The sequence below is a fragment of the Mastigoproctus giganteus genome, chromosome 10 (assembly GCF_048544385.1).
Source record: "Mastigoproctus giganteus isolate SK-2022 chromosome 10, ASM4854438v1, whole genome shotgun sequence".
Lineage (NCBI taxonomy): Eukaryota > Metazoa > Arthropoda > Arachnida > Uropygi > Thelyphonidae > Mastigoproctus > Mastigoproctus giganteus.
The window spans coordinates 89546254-89570789 of NC_143584.1; the positions used below are offsets into that span (position 1 = coordinate 89546254).

The window sequence follows — 24536 nt, forward strand, 5'->3', positions numbered from 1 at the left end:
AGATTTCACTTAAAGAACATACAGACACAAGAAGGTCATCCAAAGAACGAGCTATAAAATCTTTGTTCTTAAAAATAACAAAAGTTCATGAAGTCTTAATTGATATCAAAGATACATCTGCAAATGCAGAACTGTCAGTATTGCTCTGTCTGCTTGCTTTTACAAATAGACTATCCATTTTTATAAAGATTGGCTATATGGAATAAAATTCTTCATAATATTGACTGTGTAAATAAAGCAATACAAGCTGCAAAGCTTTGCATACACAACTCTTCCCAATTAATAAGTGGATTGATAAAATATCTCCTTGAAATACAGGAAAGTGAATTTCAAGATATTTTCGGATATGCTGCTATCACAGCAGAAAAAAATGGATATACCAGTTACATTTCCAGATGAAAGAAGAATGACACTACAAAAATCCAGGGGCTCACATCTGGTGGGTATGGGCTTGGCACACCCAGGGTCCTGAGCTGAACATCATCATTCTTCTCTTTCTTGGTGATTCCTTTCTACTTCTCTCTCTCTCTCTCTCTCTCTCTCTCTCTCTCAGGGTAACTTGGGAATTTTTTTTTTTTTTTTTGGATGGTGCAGCATAAGCCTCGGTATTCCTTGCTCCATATGGCTAATAATAATAATAACCTTCAGACAATTTAAATTTATCTGCCAAACAACAATTTTTTATTGAAATTAAATGTGTTTTGGATGTTCTTATGAATGGCACTAGATTTGAAAAACTGAATACTATTTCTTCAGATTTTGATTTTATATTTGGAATTTCACTTGCATTAGTTAATAAATCTGACTTGCAGAAGGCTGCTTCTGACCTTGCATTAAAATACAGCAAAGATTTAAATGCAACAGATATTTGAAAAATTGTTTTACCAATTTCAGGATATAAAATCTGTAACTACTTTACAACTTCTCCAATTCATTCATGAGTATTGTCTAATAGAATCTTATCCAAATATAGACATATCGCTATGAATTTTTCTTACCCTTCCTGTAATAGTAGCGTCTTGTGAAAGGTTTTTCAAAGCAAGAAAAATTCAATTAAAATAATACACCTTCATTGCATATTTTTAGTTTGTTATAATGTTAAAAGTACTATGGTTTTTGTACTAGATATATAAACATAAAATATCTGGTTTTCTAATTTCTTTGTAGTTTATATAGAATTAAATTCTCTGTAGATATAAACGAATATTTGTAAATTCCTTTTTCTTTGATATTTTTGTTTTGTTATGTTCTTTGTATTAGTTAAATTTTTTTATTAATAAATATATGCTCATAGACCGTTGCAATAGTAATTTTTATAAATTCATAAAGATTGCAGAGGGAGAAAATTTCCCCCAGGCCACGAGCTTCAAGGGTGCAAGGAATTATCTATCACAATCAGGGGTGCCAGAAAGACATGTTGCCCCGAGCGTCGATGACTCTAGCTATACTACTGAAAGATTGACTGCCTGCATATAATGGGGGCTTACTTATAACACTTTTGCCCCAGGCATAGGATTGCCTAGTTCCAGCCCTGGCTTTACGCTTAAAACTGCTTAGTAGCTTATGCAGCTTATAAGCCATGGTTTGTTTGTTTGTTTGTTATTTGGTTTTTAGGAGCATTAGCAACTAAGGCCATATTGCTCTGGGATATGCGGTGGTCATTCCCTGACCTTTCCGCATCCTCTGTATTTGGTGGTGACGGGCTCGAACCCCAGTCTAATCAAGAAGCGTGTGCTACTCACTGCTGCTCCTTCCTACCTGGCTACGGAAGCACCATAAGCCATGGAAGAACTAGTTTATGTGGAAGAAGAAGAAGGTGGCTTCTTCCATCTAATTTTCTGAGATGCCAGCAGAACTCCAAAATCAATATTTGCGAGGCATTGTCTGTATTACCATTGTGTTATCAGTTACTCTCTGCAGAGTACTGGTGAAACTAGAAGTTTACCTGGTAGGGTTAGTTTGTTAGCTGTAGTGGAAACAGAAAAAGACATTGTATTTACTTTAATTTTTAATATTGTTGGAAAGCCTTGGTTGCCATATTTGGATACAGAAGCACAAAAGTCCCTTATTTCTATAGAACTTTTGAGAACACTTCATCCACAGTTGCTTATGATAAACTTTCCTTAACACAGATCATAGATAAAAAAAAACGTAAACTGCAACTTGGTATTTTTGAAGCTGGACATTAGACAACTTTATATGATAGATTATAAACTAAATATTCCAGCACAGTTAATTCAACTTATCTCATAATCTAACACATATCTTGGAAGAGATATGTGTTAGATTATGAAATAAGTTGTTACATCAAGATTGGACATGTGATTAGAGTTACAAGAAAAAGGAAGGACCATGTCTTCATGGTGAAATTTTATAAAAATATGTCAAAATTAGATTATGACATATTATGGTATGGCACTGCTACTTTTTTTTAGAAATTGTCTCACTCTTTAGTTATCCTAAGTTAATACATTAAAGCAAACTCTGAAAGTAAAAAGGAAAACAAGTTAGATAATGATCGGAGTACATTACATTTCTGGCATTAGCAAATAGTAATAATTTGTGATTTATAACCAAAAAAAGAGCAAAAAACAACTACCAAATTGAGAAATGTTTCATTTCTGCTCATGAGCCACATTGCTCATTCATTCCATCAACCAGTGCATGGCAACAAACATTCAGTGCTTTCTATTGGTCTGATTTTATTGAAATTTGGGAAGGGTCAATAAATCAACAATCAATTCAACTGCAATATACAGGGAGTTCCTGGTATCCGAATAGTCATTATATGAGCCCCCGCAATTACGAGGATTTGAAAATTAAAAAATTAAAGGAAGCCCTTGAAAAAATTGACCAAGCACTTGAATATTTTTGTGACAACGACCCTCTTCATGATCATGCAGCAAAAGTTAAGTGCAAAGTTAAAGACAACTAAATGCTATGACACAATTTTATCTGAAAAAAATACAGCAAAAAAACCCCCAAAACTCTGGATTGCTTCTTTATTCATAAAACTGAAAAATAGTGTAACTTCAATAAACTTTACTTAACCTTCCATTGTTCAATATATTATGATTAAAAAAAAGTCTAATAAAATAATTGTCTCATTTTTTATTATGTACTAATACATATTATGAAGATTTGGTCCATTTTAAGTGGAATTTTCTGGAACTAATTACCCTCAGATAATGAGAATCCCATCCTGTGTATGTATAGCCTACATATGTATAAAAAAAAAAAATAATAATAAATAAATAAGTAATAATTTCCAAATTTCAATTGGTCTGATTTTAATGAAATTTGGGAAGAATCAACAAATTGTTCTGAAGAGCAAAATATAAAATTTCATGAAAATCCATTAACAGGGAGTTGAGTTATTAATTGTGGATGGATGGGTAAAGAAATGATAATTGTCGGATAAATCAGGTTGACCTGATTTTATTGAAATTTGAGATAGCTTGGCAGATCTTTCTAAAAGGATACCAAATATAAAATTTCACAAAAATCCATCAACTGGGAGTAGAGTTATTACATAAAGATAAAAAAAAAAAAGAAAAAGACATAGTACTTGCTCCAATTTTAATAATATCTGGAATGAAAAATCTTTTGAAAGGTCCAAATATAAAATTTCATGAAAATCCATCCACTGGTAGTTGAGTTGTTACATGAAGACAGACAGACATGATAGTTACTATTGACACATTAGTTACTATTGACCAATGCACCTAAAAATGAAGGCTAGTAGAAGAGGATTATTTTAATTGAAATCAAACTTAATAAGATACACAAATTGGGCACAGTATTCAAGTTTCAGTATTAGGGGCACAATATAATGGGTCTCTCTAGCTTGTTCATAAAAAGATAGTTACTCAGGGGTTACCTCACAGTAATATGCCTATTGTTTTTAGTGGTAATCATGCAAGGTTGCAAATCAGGTGCAATCAATTTAAGAAATAGGGACATTTGTGGTCTTGTGAACTACCAGCCTTATGTGTCGCCCCAACTTATAAACAGAAAATTTATTTATTTTCTTAATAAGCATCCTAGTAGTACATTGTAAAGCATGATTGTTTTAATTGTGTTGTAATGTAACATGATTTTTGCAAAGACACAATAAGTGCATTCAGCAACATTTTACAAATTACAAGACACATGTACAATGTGTTTCATCAATTTTTCACTTATATTCACTAATGATCACAGAGCAGTTGAATTCTTGCGTCAGGACCTTGGTCAACACGTTGCTACTGACTCCACTTTTTTTTTTCTTCTGTCATTAGTATTAGCAGTGGTAAGTGATGCAGGAAAGCAAGCTTATAAAGCATCAGCCAAAAAAAAAAAAAAAAAACTAGTGATGTATCATGGGCCTATGACCATGATCTGAAACAAATTTACATCCCTGTCAATGAAAGGCTTCTTCTCTAAGGTCCAAAAAAAAATTCTTATTTTTTGGTTCACAGGGCATTATTCGTTGAACCCTTGTGGAATATTCATTTGTCATTATTATTTAAACAGAAAGAAAGCCAACAAGCTCTATAAGAATAACTCTTCTGAAGATATAAATGCTCTTTTTCATGCTCAAAAGTCTATTCAATCGAGCCAAAAAAAAACAAGCTTTAGAATGGTATGTAAAAAAAAAAGAACTAAAAACAGAAAAAGGGCCTCTCAAGTGCAAACTTGTTTGGCGAATCTTCCTTTTCCAGGTTTGTTTGTTTGTTTGTTATTTGGTTTTTAGGAGCATTAGCAACTAAGGCCATATTGCTCCGGGATATGCGGTGGTCATTTCCCTGACCTTTCCGCATCCTCCGTATTTGGTGGTGACGGGCTTGAACCCCGGTCTAATCAAGAAGCGTGTGCTATGCACTGCTGCTCCTTCCCACCTGGCTACGGAGTCGCCTCCTTTTCCAGGTTCTTGCATGTTGCTTGAAAATTAAAATTTCAAAAAAATGATTCTCTGCTTGACCATTCTATTCTAGGTCCTGATGATGTCCTGAACGTTTGCATAAAATTTGCAAGTATTCTATGTTATAGATATCTTGGTTCTCCATATAATTGGTCCTCAGCTCAAGTCATGTAAAAGTTGGAAAATGTACAGAGTTTTCCCTGTTGCTCATAAATAACATTGAATTTTCAGCCAGTATATATTTTCTCATTATTCTTTAATGTTGGATAACATTCTGTTTCATGAACTATCATCTCATATTTTTAACATAGGGCTAACATCCATTCATTATGGTCTCTCTTCCTGATAAACTGAAACTTGCCTTGCTAATCTGAAATCAACTGTCTTCAGCACCTGGCAAGTTAAATATAATCCATGCTATTATTTCATTAATACTGTAGCCACCTGTGGCATGGTTGTAACCAAGGCCTAGTTGTTTTCTTTTAGAGCACATTACATTTTTATCCCAGGTCCAGTCCTCCAACTTCAATTTTTGTTAACCTTCCGTTAATAACATGACATCTGATAAGTGGCACTTTTTTTTTTTTTTTTTATTTGTAAATGAAATCACATCGTCCTATGTATCTTTTCCCACCAGTATAACTAGTTATACAGTATTTTCTGTGTTCATTTTAATATACTATGAAGTACAGACATTAAATTTTTGTTTGGCGTTTAACAGATGCCTCGTGAGCAAAAGTGTCTACCTTTCTTCTAGGCAATTACCATTCCTATGTGGCATCTATGAGATTCCAGCAACAGGTATCTACGCTTGCCATAGAGCTTTGATTTTACCAGCTAACAAAAATACAGATGTTCACACTGCCTCTGTGTTTCAATCTGGGGGATCAGTGATCTTAAAAATTCAAAAAAAATATATGATAAAAACTTTCTTTATAAGTATTATTATTGGTTTCTCTTGTTCGTTTTCGTTCAATATTTTGTAATTGGATTTAGCAAATCATAATTAATAGATTACTGTTTTTAAATGACATTGTTAAATGACAGAAGTATGATAACAGCTCTTGTATCCATTTAACTAGTCTGTGTCTTCTCTAGGGAGAACTCTGCAGCATTTTTTTATTTATATATCTGTTCTTCTCTTCCTTCCAGGGCTACCAGGAGTAAAACTTTTCATAACAAGCCTGAATTTAACATTGAATATAATATTTTCTTCAAACCCGCAGGAAATCAGTGGCAACATTGTTGCCACTGATTTCCTGCGGAACAGTTGAATTCAACAGTTGAATTCCACCATGGTCTCTCTAGATATTATTTATACTTTCTCTCTCTCTAATAATTGGTCATTTAAGGATCTAATCAAATGTTATTAATTTTTATTATTATTATTATTATTTATTTACTAAATTCAAAAAATAGCAAAGGCTTAATTTTTCAGTACTCACCTTGATCGATCTGCAATTGTTATGGTTTGAATAGCAAGAGGTGACTAGCTTTAAGGTGATTGGTTCTTAAATTAAGGGGTGGGTAAATAGTAATTATGATGGAAACAGGATTAAAATATGCTCAAGGAAGTAAAAGTGCACTAACTCCATCCTTGGTTGTCATTAAATTGGGATTCTAAATAGTGGATAAGCCAAACGTCGTAACGAAGGACTTTCGTAAAAAAACGTCTTCAGTTGGCAAGTTAAATGAAAAGGGAATGCGTACTGTATTTAAGAAGAATTTTGTAATCCCGTGATACACTTTTTGCGGGAATCTCAGATTGGTGAGATTCCAAACGGGAGAAAGATTGAAGGGGAGTTTCGCATTTATAATATTTAGATTGGAGTGGTGACGAAACCATTCTATAATGAGGGCTTCGAATTGTAAAATTTTGTAACTGTTTTTTTAATTTTAATATGGTCAACTAAGGGAGTATGGTTGTTGGAGTGGGCATGTAAAGTAAGTTCAGTGCTAGATTGTCCAGTTCTGAAGCTATTGTAGTGATAGTATGCTCTGGTATTGGATGATTGAGTTGAACCGAATTTGGTTGTGGTACTACCAATGTAACAGGCGTTACAATTGTGTTGACATTTTATTAAATAAATAATATTATTCATTTCGCTTGTTGGATATTTATGTGTTTCTTTATATTTATTGAAAAGTGATCCGAGTTTGTTATAAGTGTAAAAAATAAGAGCGATGTCTGTACCGGCAAATATTCGCCAAAATTGTCCTGCAAGATTACTATGATAAGGAAGGACAAGACGTGTTTTACTATTTATGATGTGTTTTATGGAGTTATTGATATTAATTTTTGCAATGGAAATGGTATGTTGGATTAATTTTGGAGGGTAATTTCTGGCTATGAATTTTTTTGTGCGATATTGTAACTCATTGGATAGGTTGTCTTGTGAGGTGCTGAATTTAATGGTGTTATAGATTTGGTTATAGAGAACGGATTTTTTTATGTTGAAAGGGTGGTGCGATGTAAAATGTAGGAATTTCCCTGTGTGTATATGTTTTCTATAGATCTTAATTCCTAGTTTAGTACCTGTTTTATATATGGTGAGATTGAGAAAATTAATTTGTTTATTGGTTTCTATTTCGAGTGTGTATTTAAGTCTGTCGTGAATTGAATTGAATTTTATAAAGAGGTTATCAATTATAGTTTTGTTTCCTATTAAAAGTACATCATTGGCGTATCGCATGTATAACTTTATCTCGGAAGGGTAAGGTTGTAGGATTTTATTTTCAACTGTGGCTAAGTAAATTTCGGAAAGGGAAGCAGAGATGCCCAAGCCCATGGGTAACCCGAATATTTGTTGGAAGATCTGATTGTGAAATCTGAAATGCCTGGCGTCTAATAGTAGAGAGGTGAGTTCTAAAATATTGTTTATAGAAAGGGAGGTGCGATTAATGAGACTATTGTCGGAAGTTAAATATCCATGAAGGGCTTGTAAGGTGAAAGGTATATGTACATTGGTGTATAGTGATATGACATCAAACGATGCTAGAATATCATCGTCAGCGATTATGGTGGTTTTAATTTTCTCAAAGGCTTGGTTGGTATTACTGATTTTAAATTTGGAAAACCTGTTGAGTGGAGATATGATTTTTACTAGAAATGAGGATAGGTTTGCGAAGGCAGATTTACTAAAAGAAATAATTGGTCTTAAGGGGGTGGCCCGGTTTATGTAGTTTGGTAATTCCAAACATATGGGGGAGAACATTGCTTCGTATGCCAATCTGCTGTAAGGTATGTAGGGTGATTTCTTTATTAGACTGGAGTTTTCTAAGGATAATGTCAAGCTTGTTTTTTAATTTGGATATATTATAGGAATTATTAATTATATAGGTGTCTTGGTCTGCTAGAATTTGTTCCATTATTTCTATATAAGTGGCTTTATCTAAAATTACTATGGTATCTCCTTTGTCTGCTTTTTGGATAATAATGTCGGAGATTTTACTTAATTTATGAATATCATTGAGTTGTTGTTTGGATATATTAGATTGGGGGGGGGGGGAGTTTGTTTGTTTGTTTGTTATTTGGTTTTTAGGAGCATTAGCAACTAAGGCCATATTGCTCCAGAATATGCGGTGGTCATTCCCTGACCTTTCCACATCCTCCATATTTGGTGGTGATGGGCTCAAACCCCAGTCTAATCAAGAAGTGTGTGTTACGCACTGCTGCTCCTTCCCACCTGGCTACGGAGGCGCCTAGGGGGGGGGGGAGAGTTTTGAGTTAATAATAGTGTTAGTCTGATGTAAAATGCACCATTTGTCAGGGTAATGTTCGAGTTTTGTTTGAAGTTCAATAATACTTTCTTTTATGGGATATTGATGGCTTTTTATCGCAAAGTTGAATCCATGCTCTAAACTTGCGAGTCCGGTAGGAGTGAAAGTTTTAGAAGAAATGTTAACTGTGGAAATTTGTGGAGCCGTTATTTTTGTTTCCTGGGTAAGTGTGATCCATTTTTTAGAATGTCTTAGTTCAACCTCTTTAAGGGCTGCATTAATACGTATACTGTTCAGGTTTGTGAATTCGATCCAGGTATTAGGTTGCATGTTTCTCTTAAGTTTAAATTTTAAATAATGTATCTGGTGTAATATATTATAATATATTACACCAGATACATAATAATATATTCGGGCAAATTTCGGAATCACATTGTGATTTAGGCATTTCTGTAGAAAGGTGATATGTAATTTGTTAATGAAATGCTTGATAAGTATTTTTGAAAATCGTATCTTACTATTTGGCAAGTTCGAAGGCATTGGGATGAAAATTAGATAGACGGTGCAGATTAGGTGTACTTTATGTGTTAAGGAAATCTAATAATTGGACACTTAGAAGTTATAGTATGTCTTAAAGTACTGTTTTATTGGACTAAATTCAAAAAATAGCAAGGGCTTAATTTTTCAGTACTCACCTTGATCGATCTGCAATTGTTATGGTTTGAATAGCAAGAGGTGACTAGCTTTAAGGTGATTGGTTCTTAAATTAAGGGGTGGGTAAATAGTAATTATGATGGAAACAGAATTAAAATATGCTCAAGGAAGTGGAAGTGCACTAACTCTGTCCTTGGTTGTCATTAAATTGGGTTAAATTGGGATTCTAAATAGTGGATAAGCCTAAAGTCGTAACCCAATCATCTAATACCAGAGCATACTATCACTACAATAGCTTCAGAACTGTACAATCTAGCACTGAACTTACTTTACATGCCCACTCCAACAACCATACTCCCTTAGTTGACTCAGCTATTACCATATTAAAATTAAAAACCACAAAATTTTACAATTCGAAGCCCTCATTATAGAATGGTTTCGTCACCACTCCGATCTAAATATTATAAATGTGAAACTCCCCTTCAATCTTTCTCCCGTTTGGAATCTCACCAATCTGAGATTCCCGCAAAAAGTGTATCACGGGATTACAAAATTCTTCTTAAATACAGTACACATTCCCTTTTCATTTAACTTGCCAACTGAAGACGTTTTTTTTACGAAAGTCCTTCGTTACGACTTTTGGCTTATCCACTATTTAGAATCCCAATTTAATGACAACCAAGGACGGAGTTAGTGCACTTCTACTTCCTTGTGCATATTTTAATCCCGTTTCCATCATAATTACTGTTTACCCACCCCTTAATTTAAGAACCAATCACCTTAAAGCTAGTCACCTCTTGCTATTCAAACCATAACAATTGCAGATCATTCAAGGTGAGTACTGAAAAATTAAGCCCTTGCTATTTTTTTAATTTAGTCCAATAAAACAGTACTTTAAGACATGCTATAATTTCTAAATGTCCTATTATTTATTTATTATTATTTTATTTATTTATTTTATTTATTTTATTTTTTTTCAATTTTTATAATTTATTTGTTATTTTATGCCATCCTGGTCAGTCTGGATGGCATAAAATAATCAAAACTGTATCAGGTCTGATACAGTTCTGATTTTCATAATTATTATTGCAAGCAGTATGTAATATTCTTGATGATGATCATATTAAACATTTTTACGTAGCATTTGACACATCTTTGTTTTGTTTTTTTACATACAGGTTAATGAAAAAGTTCATAAGTTCTAAAACTGTTTAATGCTGTATAAAATATACCTTATATGATTAAATTTTTATTGTTGTTTAAAGCTGTTACCAGTGATAAAAATATATTTTGATTTTAGTTATAAAAATATTTTTTTATAGTTACATTCCAACCTTACTGATCTGGAATTCTTATATATTGATCTCTTTCTGATCACATTATTTGCTGCCTTATGTAAGTATTTTACATCTTATTGCACCTTATATTTTATTGAAAATTATTATTATTTTTTTTATTTGATAATTTGTAATTACAATTCCTTTTAGGTTTTTAATGTATTATCATGTAACCAAGTTTCAATTTTGAGCCAGTTATAAAATCATAAAAGCACTTCCCTTCTACTCAGAACCTCTAAAAGATTTTTCTCTGAGTGTGCACAGCAAAAAAATCCATGCTGGAATTTTGTTACTTGGGGGGGGGGGGGGGGAAAGCAATGTTTGTCATTTCAACCTTCACAGGACAAATAAAAATGGAATTTTTTTCCCACACTTTTAAATGTGTACTCTGGTATGTATATTTAGTATTGTGTCCATAGTTGCCACTGTCAGTCATAGTAAAATTTTAAATATTAGCAATATACATAGTTAAAAAGAAGGCCTAGTTATAAAGAAATACCATCATGAAAGTGATTGCTATTAATACAGTATATGAATGTTACACAGACATTTCAACACTCAGTAATGCATAATGTCAGTCAAGATAGTATTCTTTACAATGAAATTTTAAGCTGTGAAGTTGCCAAATTCAGTTGAAGCATTTAAAAAAAAAAAAACGAAAAAAAAAAAAAAAAAGCAGTTTGGCACAGTCATTATCATTCATAAATACAAGAATGGGAGGGGCGCCTCTGTAGCCAGGTGGGCAGGAGCAGCAGTGCGTAGCACACGCTTCTTGATCAGACCGGGGTTCGAGACCACCAAATACGGAGGATGTGGAAAGGTCAGGAAATGACCCCGCATATCCCCGGAGCAATATGGCCTAAGTTGCTAATGCTACTAAAAACCAAATAACAACAGAATGAGAAAAGGAATTTCAATTAAGAGTTTTCCTGGAAAAATATAGGAATGTATTCGTTACAGTGATATTCCTTAAATGACCCATTTTTATATAAAGATGCATAGTAAATTGAAATGGGATGGAAAGTAATTTTGTTACTCTGGCATCCATTATACCAATGTTTTACTGTATTTATTTGTAAAGATAATCCTTGGATTTTTTTAAAGTACTTTTGCATGTCAGTCTGAGCATTTCATAAATTACAAGGAGTGGTACAAAAGTAATGCTTCCTATTTTTTTCCTCAGAAAATTTAATTCCCACAACTATACCTTTTATATCAATTAATCCTCAATCATTAATAAACGCTGCTATTTTACCACAAAGTCACCTTCGTATTCTATGCACTTCCACCATCTCTGAGTCAGACACTGTATTCCAATCCTGTAAAAGTCCTTACTCTTGCTCCAGATGGCTTTGCAAAAACTGTGCTTGATCTGGCCATTGTCCACAAAATGGGTTCCATGGAGTGCATCCTTCGATGGGCCTAAGAGGTGCTAGTCAGAAGATGCAAGACCTGGGCTATGAGAGGGATGAGGAAGAACAGTGCACCAACAATGATTGTGTCAGCATTTTCAGGACTGACTGGATGCAAATTGTGCAACTGCATTGCACAATTTGCGTGTTGTGATGCAATGGTCCTCTTTGACCAGCACATCAACCTGACTCTTGTTGTCTGTTGTCACAGACATTACTGGCTGGCCGCTTCAGGACTTGTCAGCAATATCACTTTCCCCACTCTGAAAAGTGGTAGGTATCATTTGCCAGCACCTTAAGTGACCTTTCTAACCAAAACAGTAACAATGTAGACCCAATAATCCAAACTCTTCCGGTTATCTGCAATATGGGCAAATGGAAGACAAAGCTGAAAAAATTAAGGATCCCCAGAGACTGAACGATGACCCTGTCATTGTGGACCCCCAGGACAACATGGAGAACTCCCTGTTCTGGATCCCAACCCATAAAGCGGATAAACTGCAAGCAGCTAGTTCCCAAGTCAGAGCAGGAAACGTGCTCCCAGGTGAAGACCAAAGAACACCCAGAAATGATCTTACCCCCAAAAGACACAAATTAAGACAAGCAACAGGGCCCATCCCCTGACACTGCTATACCAGAAGGTACTGTTTATGAAAAAACCCTCTTTCTTAAAATGGCCCTCGAAACCATCTTCAGGGAGAATCCCAATAGGATTTCCACTGGCTTGAGATCGCAGATTGTCACCATCTTTCACAATTCTGCATGATGCACACGTGGAAAGTAAGAGAGCTGTCACACAGCTACACACCTACATGGAATGTGGGGCAAGGCAAAAGCCACAGCATGCCCCAACATATTCAGAAGCGCTGAGGACAAATGCCAAGGAACCATCAGTAACACCAACCCAAAACGTCACTAAACGTAAAACACTCCTGCCTGCCCCACACTTGGTCATCCTCAGACCAAAATCAACAGAAGAACTTGCTACAACGAAGCTGTGAAAAACACAGTAATAACAAAACTGGCAGATGACTTCAAGACAGCAAGAATTAAATCTGTTCAAAAAATAAGAAGCACAGACATCATTATAGAAACCCAAACCAAAGAAGATTCCCAAAGGATAATTCGCGAATCCCAAGATTCCAACCCTTGGACTGGAAGTGCAGCTTCCAGTTCAAGGTTAATTGCTGGAACAAACTTCCATCTGTCGTTGTGGAAGTTGATAGATTGAATAAATTTAAGGAGGAACTGAACAGGCATTTGGAGGGAATGGTGTGATTTTTTTTTTTTTTTTTTTTTTTTTGGCTGATGCTGCATAAGCTCATACACATGCTTTCTTGCATCACATGCCACTACTACTACTACTGCCATCTTTACAATGCCCTTTGATGCTGCCTTACTACTGAAATTCAATACAATACATACAGTCAGTCCTCGTATAGCATGATAGTTGTGTTCTTAGAAACCCTCGTGCAATGCAAAATCGTGCAATATGAACAACAGGCCCTATGGGAAAAATAGGGTTAGGTGCCGACCACCCAAGATTGAACACACATTTGTAACGAAAACATTACCAAACACAATAAATTATCGTAATAAAATACGTATTTTATTACGACTATTACATAATAAAATATTGCTAATGCTTTTGCTTCTATCGTAAGCAGACTTGTTTTTTGTTTGATTTTCTATCCAAACAGATGACAGCCGTTCCATCTCTTTCAATTCTTTGTGTCTTAATGTAATGGATTTTAATTACACTTTGAGTTGTTTCTGCTATGAAAGTTGTTTTTATTTTCTCTGCATTCTTTGTAATTCTCAGGGTTGCCTCATCTAGGTCTGTAGCACTTGCAATATCACATGGTCTTTCGTTTCACTCAAAGCATTTCACAATTTCAATTTTTTCTCTATCGACAGAGGCGGACTGGCCATAAGCCTTACCGGGGAAACCCCGGAGGCCGGTGTGATTTTGGCCATAAACTATAGGATGAGGCCACTATAAATAAATTTTGCCGGGTAAGAATTTTTGACCCAGTCCGCCTCTGTTTATCGATATTGCTTTTCTTTTTCTCTCTGAATCTGCAGTGTCTTCACCAGGATGCTTCCTTTTCACACCTTTTAAGTATTTTACTCATTTTTAGGGAATAAAGCACAATTACAAAACGAGGAGGCACACTTGATACACATAAACAAAGCTGCGTGCGTGCGTGTAGCAACTGAATAAACAACACCGTAAAGGCAGAGATACACTATTAACACCTCACATTTTACTAAAGCACATTTCTAGGGGTTACTACCATAAAACAATAAAAACAATTTCAAGTTTCATTTCTGCTAGTGGAATCTGTTATAAACTGATAGTAAATTCAATCTAATTGCATTTGCAATAATACCCATAGCTGGAATTGTGTGGTTTTTTACGTTATTATGGCGAAATGTGTTTCCCCTTCACCGATATAAAACACATAAATACATTTTCAGAATCTTCTCTTCATTCCTATCGTGTTGTGTTCAGTTGGCAGTGATTCAGCGTTCGACTGCCATTTCTTGTAAACACAAAAGCGAATCGTGCATAAGCGAATTCAGTTCGTGTTATATAAGATATCGTTCCCCTATTTATAAATCGTGTATGATCGAATTCGTGTAGTGTAAACACGTGTTATACAAGGACTGACTGTATTTGAAAACTAGGAGGACCATGTACTGGAAGAGGAGAACAGTTACAAGACCCTAACAAAACATGCACAGGACCTCTTTGACTGAAGATGGACCTTTCACGTGCCACAGCCACAGCAACCATGATTAACGTAAACCTTTATTTCGCCTCTTCTTCCAATGAAACCACAACCTCACACCATCCGGTACTATTGGAACCTACCAAGCCTGACCATGAAAATCACCACACTGTCCATGGATGGACTCTCAACTGACTGAATCAAAACAACTTAGGATAGACCACTTCCCAGGATGGATAACACTGACTGGACTGGACCGAATACCCAGATATGACAAGTACATACTAAATTCACGGACGTGACCCAAGGACCAGACCAACAAAGCAGACGCACTGCTACTATCCGACAACCACTGACTGGACCAAACACCCAGTTCTGACAATCACAGACCTGTCCCACGGATTTGACCAAGAAGCAGCCACACTGCTGCTGCTGTGTGACACCACAGACTGGACCAAACACCTGGAAATGACAACAATGGATTTGACCAAACAGCCGACATACTGCTGCTAAGCCTTTTGGTGATCTGTGCCAGCTCTCTTGCCTGGCACACTTTATTCCCTTCCCTGGTGGAGGGGGTAACAGTCCCCTGTCTCTTTGCCACCCCACTCTTTCCCTCTGGTGGGGCATGGGCATGCCCAACTAACACGTGCTAGGGTCGTCTACTCTATTGACTCCAGTCCTTCCTAACTATCTCCCCCAGCTTTCAGTCTCCACCCCCCTCTCTATTTGCATGCCTGTGCACAACCTACACCAAAATTTTAACTTTTCTAAATTATTTCGCCCCCTCCTCGCCCACTAAATCTCCAACGCACCTGCACCAAACCGGGAAAATACAACAGGTACGTGTTAAATATACAAACAGGCGTGAAAAATTTTTTTTTTTTTTTTTAAAGCCACTGAAATTTCAGGAAATTAGGTGGCAGGACCTGCCAGAGTACTTATTTAAAAATAATGGTGTACCTGGTCTGCCTCCATGGGGCAAAAGTGGGACAACGTTGGGCCTCAGCAGAGGTCTGGCTGCTAAATAGCCAGAACAACGGTACATGACACCACACACCTCAAGATCCACACACTTTTAAATCTTTGGCCTTTTACAGCAAACTGTATCACCTAACTATGTAAACTACGCAGAGATGGGGGAAACCCCTGGTGCCTTTTGACCCTAAATATGCTTTACTTTAGGGGATGCCAGAAGTTTATCAAACTCTAACAAGGAGCCAAATGACTTTGTGATAACTGAGAGGTACCTGGAGGAGAAATTGTTGAAGACAGACTTAAAAAAGGCACATGGGGTAGATGTAATCTATCCAATTATATTAAGGGAGGCATGAAAAGAGGTAAACAAATCCTTAGTTATAATTATGAGAGCATCCTTGGTTTCAGGAGAGGCTCCTATGGACTGGACACGTTTGAATATATCCCCAATTCATAGAAGGGAATCAAAAGATGATGTAACTACAGACCTGTTAGCTTTATGTCTATTCCAGGGAAAATAATGGAATTACTGGTTAAAGAAGTAATGCAGGACTATTTGGACAGGCCTGCAATTATACTGCAATAACAGCATGGATTTCTTAAGGGGTAGTCTTGTTTAACCAATCTGATAGGTTACTATGATGCAGTGACCAAGGAACTGGATGCAAAAAATAATTTTGACATCATATATTTGGATTTCAGAAAGGCTGTTCATACTGTTGCACATAAAAGTTTAATGTAGAAACTGGAGCAATGTGGCATTGAGGGCAAGTTATTATGGATAAAGGGATGGTTAAGTGGAAGAAGACAGAGGATGTTTATCAATGGGCACTGCTCTTCATGGACTAATGTTAGTCGTGGAGTTCCCCAGGGTTCATTGCTGGGTCCATTGTTGTTTTCAATATTTATCAATGGTATTGATGAAGGTATATCAAGCTTAATGTCTAAGTTTTCAGATGATAAAAAAGGTTAGCAGGGTGGTTAATGACAGTCATCAGGGTGAGCTACTGTAACAAGATTTAGGAACATTGGGTCAATGGGTGGAATTAACACTGACAAATGTAAGGCAATGTATATGGGTAGCAGTAACCCAAGAGTAACTTCAACTGTGTGGTACTACATTTAGGTTAGTGGAGAATGAAAAAGACCTGGGGGTAACTGTTTTTGTCATACATGAAATTTTCTGAGCAGTGCAGACATGCTGCCAGGACAGCTCATGGTGCCTCCATAGCCAGGTGGGAAGGAGCAGCAGCAGTGCGTAGCACATGCTTCTTGATTAGACCGGGGTTCAAGCCCGTAACCACCAAATACGGAGGATGCGGAAAGGTCAGGGAATGGCCACTGCATTTCCCGGAGCAATATGGCCTTAGTTGCTAATGCTCCTAAAAACCAAAATAACAAACAAACAACAAACAGCACAGCTCATGGGATTTTGTCAATGATATGTGGAAACTATGCTAAGAAGGATAAGGAGGTGATTATCCCTTTTATAAGACCATGGTTAGGCTGCATGTAGGGAACTGTATACAGAACTGGAGGCTCCACTTTAGGCAGGATGTAGATCTGCTGGAATGGGTGCAGAGAAGGGCACCCAGACTGGTGAAGGGAGACTAGGCACATGTGGGGAGATCTGATGGAGATGTTTTAAGCCTTGAATGGATTGAGTAAACTGAATGTTAATCGCAATCTTCCACTTGACCACTCCTTTCACTTGAGATTGACTAAGTACAGCCCAATTGAGGAAGTCTTTGAAATTCCTGTAGGAGGGCACAGCTGCCCATTGATTTTCAAACTGGAGATCACATGATTTTAAGCAGAAGGAAAACAAACTTTTGTGCAAAAACAGGATATTTTTCAGACCAGTGGGATTATATTAAAATGTACATTTTATATTAAAACACAGCAATAGGACTGATTGTGTTCTCAAATATTAAATTACCTAGGATTATTTTTGAATGTGGATTTCTGTTTGGATTGTCTGTTAGACATCAGCTGATTATGACTTGAGAAAGATACTGTTGGAGATTTTGCATCTCATGAGAAATGTTGAGTCAAAGTTTGTTTAATACAATGGCACAAGTAGTCAGACTTGGCTGTCAGGAGCATTTCCAAAGCGACACTGTGGGGGGTGTCTGAATTCAGGCATTACCATTAAGAATTATTAAAATGACAAGAATAACCTGGGATAATTCGTTATATTTGATGCTTCCATATGCACTTATCAGTTCCCCAACAAAGGACCACTGTACAAGTATCCTTTCTTCTTTCATAATAGCATCTTGTAGGCTCTAACACAACTGAAATGATTCTGTCAAACATCTATTGCTTCATCTGTGTCTCTATCTTTAACAGTAAAATTTTCCAATTTGAAGTAGCAGAAATACTGGAAACCTATCCAGAAAAAAGTTCAAATTTTAAAATGATGCACTGCCGGTCAATGAAATTTGTGCACCATGTAGTCACAAGTGTCTAACATGGTATGGACATGTAAAACTGATGCAAGAAAACAAATATCCAAAGGCTATCCTGGAATGGATACCTCCTGGAAGAAGGAGAAGAAGAAGACCTAGGAGGACATGGATGGATGGAGTATGGGAGTGCCTGACAGCCCGAGGCTTAACCAACCAAGACACCTTGAACCGCACTTTATGGAGGGAAAAAAATTCCTAACAAGAAATAACTTGTAGGCTGAGGAAACCCACTGTAAATGGAAACACTCCTGTTGAAGAAGATGTAGTCACAAGAGCAATAAAGTACTTCCTCACTGAACAAAATAAATGAAACCTGTCTTGTTTTAGACTCTCATGACACTGGCAGTACAAATGCAATGATTAAGTTACCCCAGAGGCTCACATCTGGTGAGTATGGGCTTGGCACACCCAAGGTCCTGAGCTGGATATCATCATTCTTCTCTTTTTTGGTGATTCCCTTCTGTTTCTCTCGCTCTCTCTCTCTCTCTCTCTCTCTCTCTCTCTCTCTCTCTCTCTCTCTCTGTGTCTGTAACTCAGAAAATTTTTTTTGGCTGGTGCAGCATTAGTAGTAGTAGTAGTAGTAGTGGCACTTGATGCAAGAAAGCAAGTGTAGGAGCTTATACAGCATCAGCCAAAAAAAAAAAAAAAAAAAATCACACCATACCCTCCAAATGCCTGTCCAGTTCCTCCTTAAATTTATTTAACCTATCAACTTCCACAACGACAGATGGAAGTTTGTTCCAGCAATTAACCACCCGCTGGCTAAAGGCAAATTTCCGCACATCTATTCTACATCTATCCTTTCTTAATTTGAACTTATGTCCCCGTAGATTCGTATTCTGAACAAGTGGGAGGATCCCATCAGAATTCAACGTGCTCAACCCATTCAAGGCCTTATAGACCTCAATCAGATCACCGCGCAGGTGCCTAGTCTCCAGCCACTGCAATTTGCAGAACTTAAGCCTCTCTTGGTAAGAGGATCCCTTCATTCCCCTCACCAATCGTGTTGCTCTTCTCTGTACACGCTCAAGCAAATCTACATCCTTCCTAAAATGAGGCCTCCAGACCTGTACGCAGTACTCAAGGCGTGGCCTGACCATTGCCTTATACAGAGGGACAATCACCTCCTTTTCCCTGCTAGCAAAATTCCTATATATCATTGACAAAACCCCATGACCTGCCCTAGCAGCCTGTCTACATTGCTCAGAAAACTTCATATCTGACTGCACAATTACTCCCAGGTCTTTTTCATTTTCTACCACCTTAAGTGTAGTACCACACAGTTGGTACGTTTCTCTGGGGTTACTTCTACCCATATGCAGTACTTTGCATTTGTCAAGGTTAAACTTCAGTTGCCACTTCTTAGCCCATCTGCCCAAATTATCTAGATCCTGTTGCAGTAGCACACTGCCATTACTGTCATTAACAACTCTGCCAACCTTCGTGTCATCTGCAAACTTCGACATTAAGCCTGATATACCTTCATCAATATCATTGATAAATATACAAAACAACAGTGGACCCAACACCGAACCCTGTGGGACTCCACTAATAACATTAGTCCACGAAGAGCAGCACCCATTGATTACCACCCTCTGTCTTCTCCCACTTAACTATCCTTTTATCCATTGTAGCAACTTACCCTTAATACCATTCTGCTCCAATTTGTACAGTAGTCTTTCATGCGCAACAGTGTCAAAAGCTTTCCTGAAATCCAAGTATATGATATCAAAATTATTTTTTGCATCCAGTTCCTTTGTGACCACATCATAATAACCAATCAAATTTGTCAGACAAGACTTTCCCTTAACAAACCCATGCTGTGTCTGAATTATTGCTGCAGTCTTGTCTAGATGATCCTGCAATGCATCTTTAACCAGTGACTCCATTATTTTACCCGGAACAGAAGTTAAACTAACTGGTCTGTAATTACTCGTGTCACCCTTCGAACCTCCTTTGTGAATTGGGGATACATTTGCACATCTCCAGTCCGTGGGAACCTCCCCTGAATCCAAGGATGCTCTCATAATTATGGCTAAGGGTTTGCTTAGTTGCTTTGCCGCCTCCTTTAATATAACTGGATAGATCCCATCCACCCCAGGTGCCTTTCTTATGTTTAACTTCAACAATTTCTCCTCCACTTTGCTCTCAGTTATTACAAAATCATTAAGCACACTGCTACAATTTGATAACCTTCTTCCATTTTCAAACTGTAATAATTCCTCACGTGTGAATGTAGATGCAAAATACTCATTCAGTTTGTTTGCTATCTGAGCAGGATCATCAACAGTCGAACCATCGATGTCAAGTGGACCAATCATATTCATCCCCTTCCTTTTAGAGTTTATATAAGTAAAGAAATCCTTGCTGTTTTTCTTAGCATCTTTTGCCAAAGATTTCTCGTAATCCACCTTTGCCTGCCGAACCTCCTTTGTGACCTGATTACAGACTAGCTTATATCTGCTACAGGCTTCTGCGTCGCCTGATAATTTATATGCATCCCATGCATTTTTCTTCTCTGTCACGAGTCTCATTAGTTCATTTGATAACCATTTAGGCCTAAACCTTGAACAATATTTCTTCATCGGTATGAAAAGTCTAGTAGCTTCCACGATTAATTCCTTGAATGCTTCCCACTTAGAATTTACTGTTTGTAACATCGTCAGTTGATCCCACTGTACAGAATTTAAAAACTGTCTGAGACCACTGTACTCCCCTTTACGGAAGCAAAAACCCTTTCCTTTACCCCTAACGGTAGTTACCTCTTTGAGTAAATCCCACTTCAGCACACTGTGATCACTGCCACCTAGTGGTTCCTTTATCTGCAAATTCTTAATACACGAATGATCACTGCTGATAACCAGATCAAGAGTATTACTTTCTCTGGTTGCCTCTCGAACATGCTGCTGCAGAAAACAATCATCCAATAAATCCACAAAAGTCTGACTAGTGTGTGAGTGACCAACCCACAAGTTCCAGTCAATATCTGGGAAGTTAAAATCCCCCGTTATAAGACATTCTGATTTACTGGCCCACTCTATTTCTCAGTACAATTGTTCATTGTACTCATTCGAGTCATTAGGCCTATAACACACTCCTACTCTTATTTTTGCTTTCGCAGTGCTTATGTCACACCAAACTGACTGAACAGTGCACTGTCCATCTATATCAACTGGATGCACTTCTTTTGATTTTATGTTTTTCTTAATTAACAGCATAACACCTCCTCCCTTTCTGTCCTGTCTATCCTTTCTGTACACATTGTACTCCCCAAATTCCAGTTCTGCATTCCTTATATCTTTGTGACACCACGTCTCTGCTATCCCAACAATATCCGCCTTTGATGTCTTGACCAACACTTCAAATTCATCAAATTTATTTACTATACTTCTAGCATTGGTATACATGCAAGCATACATGCTCCTATGCTTATTCCTTGTTACCCTAACACATCCCATATACCCAACTATTCCAGGATGACTGCCATCCGTCCCTGAAACCCCCAACACCCCTCGCTCCAGGTCGCTTCTTATTCTAATAGAAGTTGTGCAAGAATCACCTTCACCTCTGCCTGCGGTTACTGTTAAACTATTAGTCTTTGTATCCCCCCAAGCTAGCAGTTTTCCGACCCACCTAACACTGCCTCGATAGCATCAGCAAATATTCTTGCACCCTTTCTATTTAAGTGTATCCCATCCCTGTAGAAGCAATCTCTCCTGTTAACAAGTACAGTCCAGGCTGAAAAAAATTCTACCCCTTGAGCCTTGCACAATCTTTCCAGGGCCGAATTGATCGACAAGGCTCTCATCATATACTCCTTCCTATCGTGTCTGGGCAGAATTGCAGACACTTTCAAATTCAACCCTAATTCTCGGCTTTTTTTCAACAGTGACCTGTACTTGTTGAGTAATTCTGCCGGTCTCCTACTCTTAATATCATTAGTGCCAACGTGTACAACTATATCACCTTTTGTGCCCTTGAAAGATGATATCCGCTCTACAACGTCATCAACCTTTGCCCCTGGCAGACATACCCTGGTCCTGTTCCACCTATCCTTTTTACATAGCATAGGAAGCTCGGGCTTCCTTGCACCATATGGCTGCTAATAATAATAATAAGTCAGAATCATCCTTCTTGTTTAGTCTACTATGGTAATCAACTTTCAAAATAGATTTGGAAGATTTAAAAACCATTGGTATAATAAATCTGCACATATCATTCTTCAACATAACTAAAAACAATCCTACTAGATCGATGTGAACATGCGCACTCTGGATTAAAGTGGTCCACTGCACTTCAATTCAATCATATTCAATGCACCACAGATATAGGATCAAAGAGTTAAATTTTAAATGTTACATCATCAACAGTGAATGTTATTTCTTTTAAATGTTATGCCATCAAATGTTAGCATAACATTTAAAAGAAACAAACAAATTTCTTTATTCAAGCCAGAAAACAGGAACATGAACAGCAGACTTTCTCCACAAGTGATAATAATATGTTTAAAAACATCAACTTGTTTGGCTTTTTAGAATTGCTTTCGGCAGAAATTCGCAATTGAGTTCTTTTGGATATTGATTTTTATGAGTCAGTAGCACTCAATAATGATCATTTGTTGCACTTTTCAATTTCATAACTCTGAAAAGTGTCCAACACCTCTTCTCATCATTTCTAACCTCTTCTTTAAAGACTTGTCACAACTGTGTGCACATGCTTTAAACACTTTTTTACTTCAGTGGCATGGATCAATTGAAATTGTTTAAATCTATCATTCCCTTTAGCACTTCTACACAAATAGTAGTAAATGTCCAGCAAATATTTACCTGCTTTCACAGGAAGGCATGCAGCCCCCTTTTCACTGCACAAATTAAAGAGAGGAGATTGAGGCCTACTATGACAAGAGCATTTACTATGTCAAACAGGTTTATGAAGGAATCCTACATGCTGCCCAATAATAGCATTGAAAGAAAGCTATATTTGATTTGAAATTTTTTTTATTATTATGAAACGTGCAATTTGTAATTCCCTTGATTACTGCCATCTGTGGAAATTGAAAGTGACCAATTTTTCAGAGCCATCACTGTCTCTTCTTTTCCCATTAGCACAATTTCACTAACAATGTGCTTGCATGTTTAACACAACTCAGTGGAAGATTATGTCTATGAAAAAAGATGCAAATAAACATTCAGTATGTAAAACATCAATGTCACTATAAAATGCTATATGTATTTTTGCATTGCTCTCTACACATTGCATGCTGCTCCTTACAGTTATTTGTTTGCAAATAAGTGTAAATTGTCTGTATTTCCAGTTGCTTGAAATTGAAAAAAAAAAAAAAAAATATATATATATATATCATATCTACATACAGTATAGAAGGTGAATGTGTTATACACTGAGTGATCACTGAATTATGACCACCCCTATGAAAACTGAATGCGACCCGTTGACCACGTGAGGTACGAGAGTGCAGAGTTAGTCGACCTACATAGCACAGATAAGGTGTCAGTGGTTCAGTAGGTAGTAAAATTCCAAGTGTGATGGGTAAAAGGAAGAATTTATCGGACTTTGATAAAGGACAGATTGTGAGTGCTCGATGAGCTGGTGCATTGATTTCCCAAACAGTTGAACTGGTGGGGTGTTCGAGAGCCGCCATAGTTAGTGTACCAAGACTGCCATCAAAACTGCAAAGGTCAGCGAAAGGTTGATGTTAGAAGTGAGCGCCAGGTTTGACGACTCGTACAGGCGAACAGGTGCAGCACTGTTGAAGAGTTGACTACCCAATAAAACATGCCAGATATTGTTCCAACCCGGAACAATATCTGGCATGACCATGCATCACACGTTCTCACATATGGGCTATACTAGCAGACGACTCTTACGACATCCTCTCCTAACCAAGTGGTGTAAAAGACTCGTCTGGTGCAAAGAGAATGCAAGCTGGATGTTAGAAGACTGGAAGGTGTGCTGGTCGGATGAGTCATGTTATTTACTTCACACCATGGATGGTTGTGTGCGGATTTGGCGTCAACAACATGAGGCTCTTCATCCATCATGCATGGTTTGTTTTGTTTGTTTTGGTTGGTTTTTAGGAGCATTAGCAACTAAGGCCATGTTGCTCCGGGATATGCGGTGGTCATTCCTTGACCTTTCCGCATCCTCCGTATTTGGTGGTGACGGGCTCGAACCCCGGTCTAATCAAGAAGCGTGTGCTGCGCACTGCTGCTCCTTCCCACCTGGCTACGGAGGCACCTATCATGCATGGTATCAAAAGTGCAGGCCAGTGGATGCAGTTATATGGTGTGAGGCTTGTTTCACTGGCA

General features: G+C 37.2%; 1 protein-coding gene across 5 annotated transcripts in view; it reads left to right on the forward strand.

The window, feature by feature from the left end:
* The window catches only part of LOC150079142 (polyamine-transporting ATPase 13A3-like), a 750840-nt gene that overhangs the window by 656537 nt on the left and 69767 nt on the right, over positions 1 to 24536 (forward strand). For all 5 annotated transcript variants that reach the window (XR_016547547.1, XR_016547548.1, XR_016547549.1 and 2 more), the window contains exon 24: positions 10600 to 10672. Coding sequence is in view for 2 of the 5 variants with exons in the window: in XM_090383358.1 (XP_090239484.1) it covers positions 10600 to 10672 (73 nt within the window). In the remaining 3 variants the exon portion in view is untranslated. The remainder of the gene's footprint in view (positions 1 to 10599; positions 10673 to 24536) is intronic.